Genomic DNA, 3,718 nt, shown 5'->3' with positions numbered 1-3,718 from the left:
GGAGCTAACACTGTAATTTTGTCCCACTTCAATAGGCACAGCTTATTTTCACTTTTACATATGAGTTTACAGAGTTTATATATATAATATTTATATTTGAGCCTGATTACAAAATAGATTTAAATGATATTTTAGCCAGAAAATCAAAAATATTTTGATCATGTTTGAGTATATAAAGTTTTCAGTAAAAAAAGTTGCAAACCCACAACATCTGCGGTACACCTTATGAGGAAACAGATGGTGAAGTGTGAAATGCTCAGATGTTTCCTCATATGTCAGTGTGAGTCTCTGAATGAGAGGAGAACACACACACACACACACACACACGCACTGAAAGTCTTCTCTTGTGGATGCTGGAGTTGAGGAAGATCATGCTGGTGTTCGGGCTGCTGCTGATACTGCAAACTGCTGCATGTGAGTCCACCTTCAGCTCAAACTCATGCTCTGATCACTTACATTAGCAATATAACAACATCTGTGCTGTAATGTTAGATTAATAGTATCATGCAGTAATCTAATAATCATGCTTTAGGGTCTTCAAGACTGTGTGTATTAGTGGGGTGAAGTTAACTGTGTATTAGTGCAGTGTAAATACAGCATGTGAGAGAATAGAAACAGTGTCCTGTGTGGAAGCAAAAAAGATTTTAAAAAGAAAAAATAAATAAATGAAAGAATAAATAAATAATGAATGAATGAATAAATAAAGAATGAATGAATGAATAAATAAATAAATGAATGAATGAATATATAAATAAATAAATAAATAAATAAATAAATAATGAATAAATAAATAAAAAATGAATAAATAAATAAATAAAAAATGAATGAATGAATGAATAAATAAATAAATAGTGAATAAATGAATGAATGAATGAATAAATAAATAAAAAATAAATGAATAAATAAATGAATGAATGAATAAATAAAAAATGAATAAATAAATAATGAATGAACAAATGAATAAATAAATAAAAAATGAATAAATGAATAAATAAATAAAAAATGAATAAATAAATAAATAAACAAATAAATAAAGAATAAATGAATGAATAAATAAATAAAAAAAATAATAAATAAATAAGTGCAGTGTAATTTTAATAAAAACATCAAATAAGTCATTTTTATGATATTTTTTAGTTTCCACACGCAAAGAGGATTAATCATTAATTAACAAACATTATTTATTAATTTAATTATTTATTACTTTCCATTGCAAATTGTAAGTCACTGTGAACCTAAAACTGACAGTTCTTATTTCCATGCAACATGACTGTATATTTATTCTAAGTGATTGTGCATATAATTATTTTATGTGCTCTATAATGTTTATTTAAAATGATTGACCCTCTGTATCTCTTTACTCACCCTTTTCTGATACTTCATAAGAATGAAAATATCTTCTATTAGATGCTGACTGTGAATTCAGTCATAATAGGATTGTGTTCTGTATCTTCTTGATCACCGCTGTTGTAAGTCAGGAGAAACACAAGTAATGCCTTTACTTTTAGGAAATAATCATGTTCATAATGATGCTTTAGGACGGGTCAAGACTATGAAATGTTCAGTGCTGATTATAATTCTGTGATTGTTTATTGTATTTGATGTCTGATATTAATTTATAATGAAAGATATTTATAACGGCAACAAAAAAAAAAACTGTAGATGTTGATATTTCTGTGTGTGTGTGTGTGTGTGTGTGTGTGTGTGTGTGTGTGTGTGTGTGTGTGTGTGTGTGTGTGTGTGTGTGTGTGTGTGTGTGTGTGTGTGTGTGTGTGTGTGTGTGTGTGTGTGCGTGTTATTCAGGTGTGGAGCGGTTCTGCAGGTTTACTCAGTCAGATCCCTGTTATGCAGCTCTGGGACACAAACTCAACCTGGAGATGGTGGATGATAGTAAACATACCCTGACCATAAGAAAGAGAATAAACGACAACACACAAGATGATCTAATTTGCAGAGTAAAAAATGGCACAAAGAATTTGAACGCATGTGATCTTTATATAAACAGACCTGAAGTGAGAATCCATAATGGGACTGTGATGATAAACCCTGTGAAGAGAGAAGATTCAGGAAGTTACAGATTACGACTCAATAATCCTGGTGGCGCAGACACATTTATAGATCTTCAGGTGAATGTTGAAGGTACAGTAAATCTCTCATCAGACTCATTATTACTATCACATGTTCTCTAAAGATCTCCCACTCATGCAGATCAGTGTTAAATATATGAAGATATCTGCTCACTGAACTAATCACTGCATCACTACAGCACTGACAATAAATCATCTGCACTTGATGTACTGAGGCTGTTTATAGGACTGAACATGTTTTTTAATGTATATTTCCAGTTTTTATAAAAATAAAATGTTGTTTTCAGATGGTTAACCTGTGACGCATGTTTAATTCTCTGACATTATAATCTTTAAAGAAAAATTTGTATTGAAATAACTTGACATGGACTGATTAGATGATGAGTGAAGAAAGTATCTGTCATGTGTCCCGCCCTCCAGCTCCTGTTGGCTCAGTGAATGTGTCAATCACTTGCTCCTCCAATCAGATGAGATCAGTGTCCTGCTCCTCTGAGGGGGATCAGCTCCTCTACAGCTGGACTCTCAATGGAGATCCACTGATGGATGGAAACACCAGCATTCAGATTGAAGAGGAAGCTGAAGGAGAAATCACCTGCACTGTGAAGAACCACATCAGTAAAAGACAGAAGACTGTTAGCACCGAAGACTGTTCAGGTGAGATAATCAGAAAGCTTGTTTGCTTGTTTGTTTACATAGTTTTATTTATGTATTTGATGCTGTGATCTTTAGTTTAACCTCTAGTTTGACCTTTACAGTGACTAGCAGCAGTCCAACAACATCAAACTGGGGTATGAGTTTAACAGAGCAACACAGGAATCATGATGGACAGGTTTTGTTTAGTGTCTAATTGTTGTTTTCTGTGTTCAGTGTCTCAGAGCTCTATGCTGGTCATTTATTTGATGACTCTGTTCGCTCTGTTAGGAGGATTTCACATCTACATCAACACACAAGTCAGGTGAGAGACGATTATGATCAGCGTTATTGATTTAACATGTATATAAAGTGTGAAGATGATGATAATGTGATGCTTTTAGGAAAGAAACCAGAAGATCAAAACCTGAGGATGAGGAGATTTAGAGAAGATCACCCAGCAGATCTCATCACATCTATAATAAAATGACTTCATGATGTCCAAGAGTTTCACCTGGATACAGAGTTTATTTTCATATGTAGAGTTATTTTGGTCTTTTACTTTAGTCTGCTGGTTTGGATTGATTTCTCATTGTTTATGAGACCTAAACTGTTCAAACTTTTCCTCTTGATCTGTAACTCAGTTTTGAGATGTCTGGTGTTTTGCCATTTTCTTCTTGCATTTGCATTTTGTGATGTGTAATTTTTTAGCTAGAGGTGGCACGGTGGCTCAGTGGTCAGCACTGTCGCTTCACAGCAAGAAGGTCGCTGGTTCAAGTCTCAGCTGGGTCAGTTGGCATTTCTGTGTGGAGTTTGCATGTTCTCCCTGCTTTTGCGTGGGTTTCCTCCGGGTGCTCCGGTTTCCCCCACAGTCCAAAGACATGTACTATGGAAGTCAATGGTTATGTTTACAGCATTTTTCAAAATATCTTCTTTTGCATTCATCAAAATAAAGAAACTTAAACAGACTTGAAACAAGTAAAAGTGAGTAATTGATAAGA

The 3,718-nt window shown here is 33.7% G+C and overlaps 1 protein-coding gene across 1 annotated transcript; it reads left to right on the top strand.

Annotated features, from left to right (window-relative positions):
• Positions 1–347: 347 nt before the first annotated feature.
• On the top strand, positions 348–3,374 carry LOC130241092 (uncharacterized). Its single transcript, XM_056472814.1, has 6 exons — positions 348–414; positions 1,804–2,139; positions 2,508–2,741; positions 2,843–2,875; positions 2,955–3,042; positions 3,122–3,374. The coding sequence occupies exons 1-6, from the start codon at positions 351–353 to the stop codon at positions 3,162–3,164; spliced, it is 798 nt and encodes a 265-aa protein (XP_056328789.1). The 5' UTR covers positions 348–350; the 3' UTR covers positions 3,165–3,374.
• The last annotated feature ends 344 nt before the right edge of the window (positions 3,375–3,718 follow it).

This window comes from Danio aesculapii, chromosome 14, assembly GCF_903798145.1.
Source record: "Danio aesculapii chromosome 14, fDanAes4.1, whole genome shotgun sequence".
NCBI lineage: Eukaryota > Metazoa > Chordata > Actinopteri > Cypriniformes > Danionidae > Danio > Danio aesculapii.
Note: the sequence above shows the minus strand (reverse complement) of the source record. Positions and strands in the feature narration are given on the sequence as shown.

Bases quoted from the DNA above. Each gene is read 5' to 3' on its own strand.
- LOC130241092 (XM_056472814.1), top strand. From the start codon at position 351: ATGCTGGAGTTGAGGAAGATCATGCTGGTGTTCGGGCTGCTGCTGATA. The intron at 415-1,803 runs GTGAGTCCACCT...CGTGTTATTCAG, and splicing joins GATACTGCAAACTGCTGCAT to GTGTGGAGCGGTTCTGCAGG. The intron at 3,043-3,121 runs GTGAGAGACGAT...TGATGCTTTTAG, and splicing joins TACATCAACACACAAGTCAG to GAAAGAAACCAGAAGATCAA.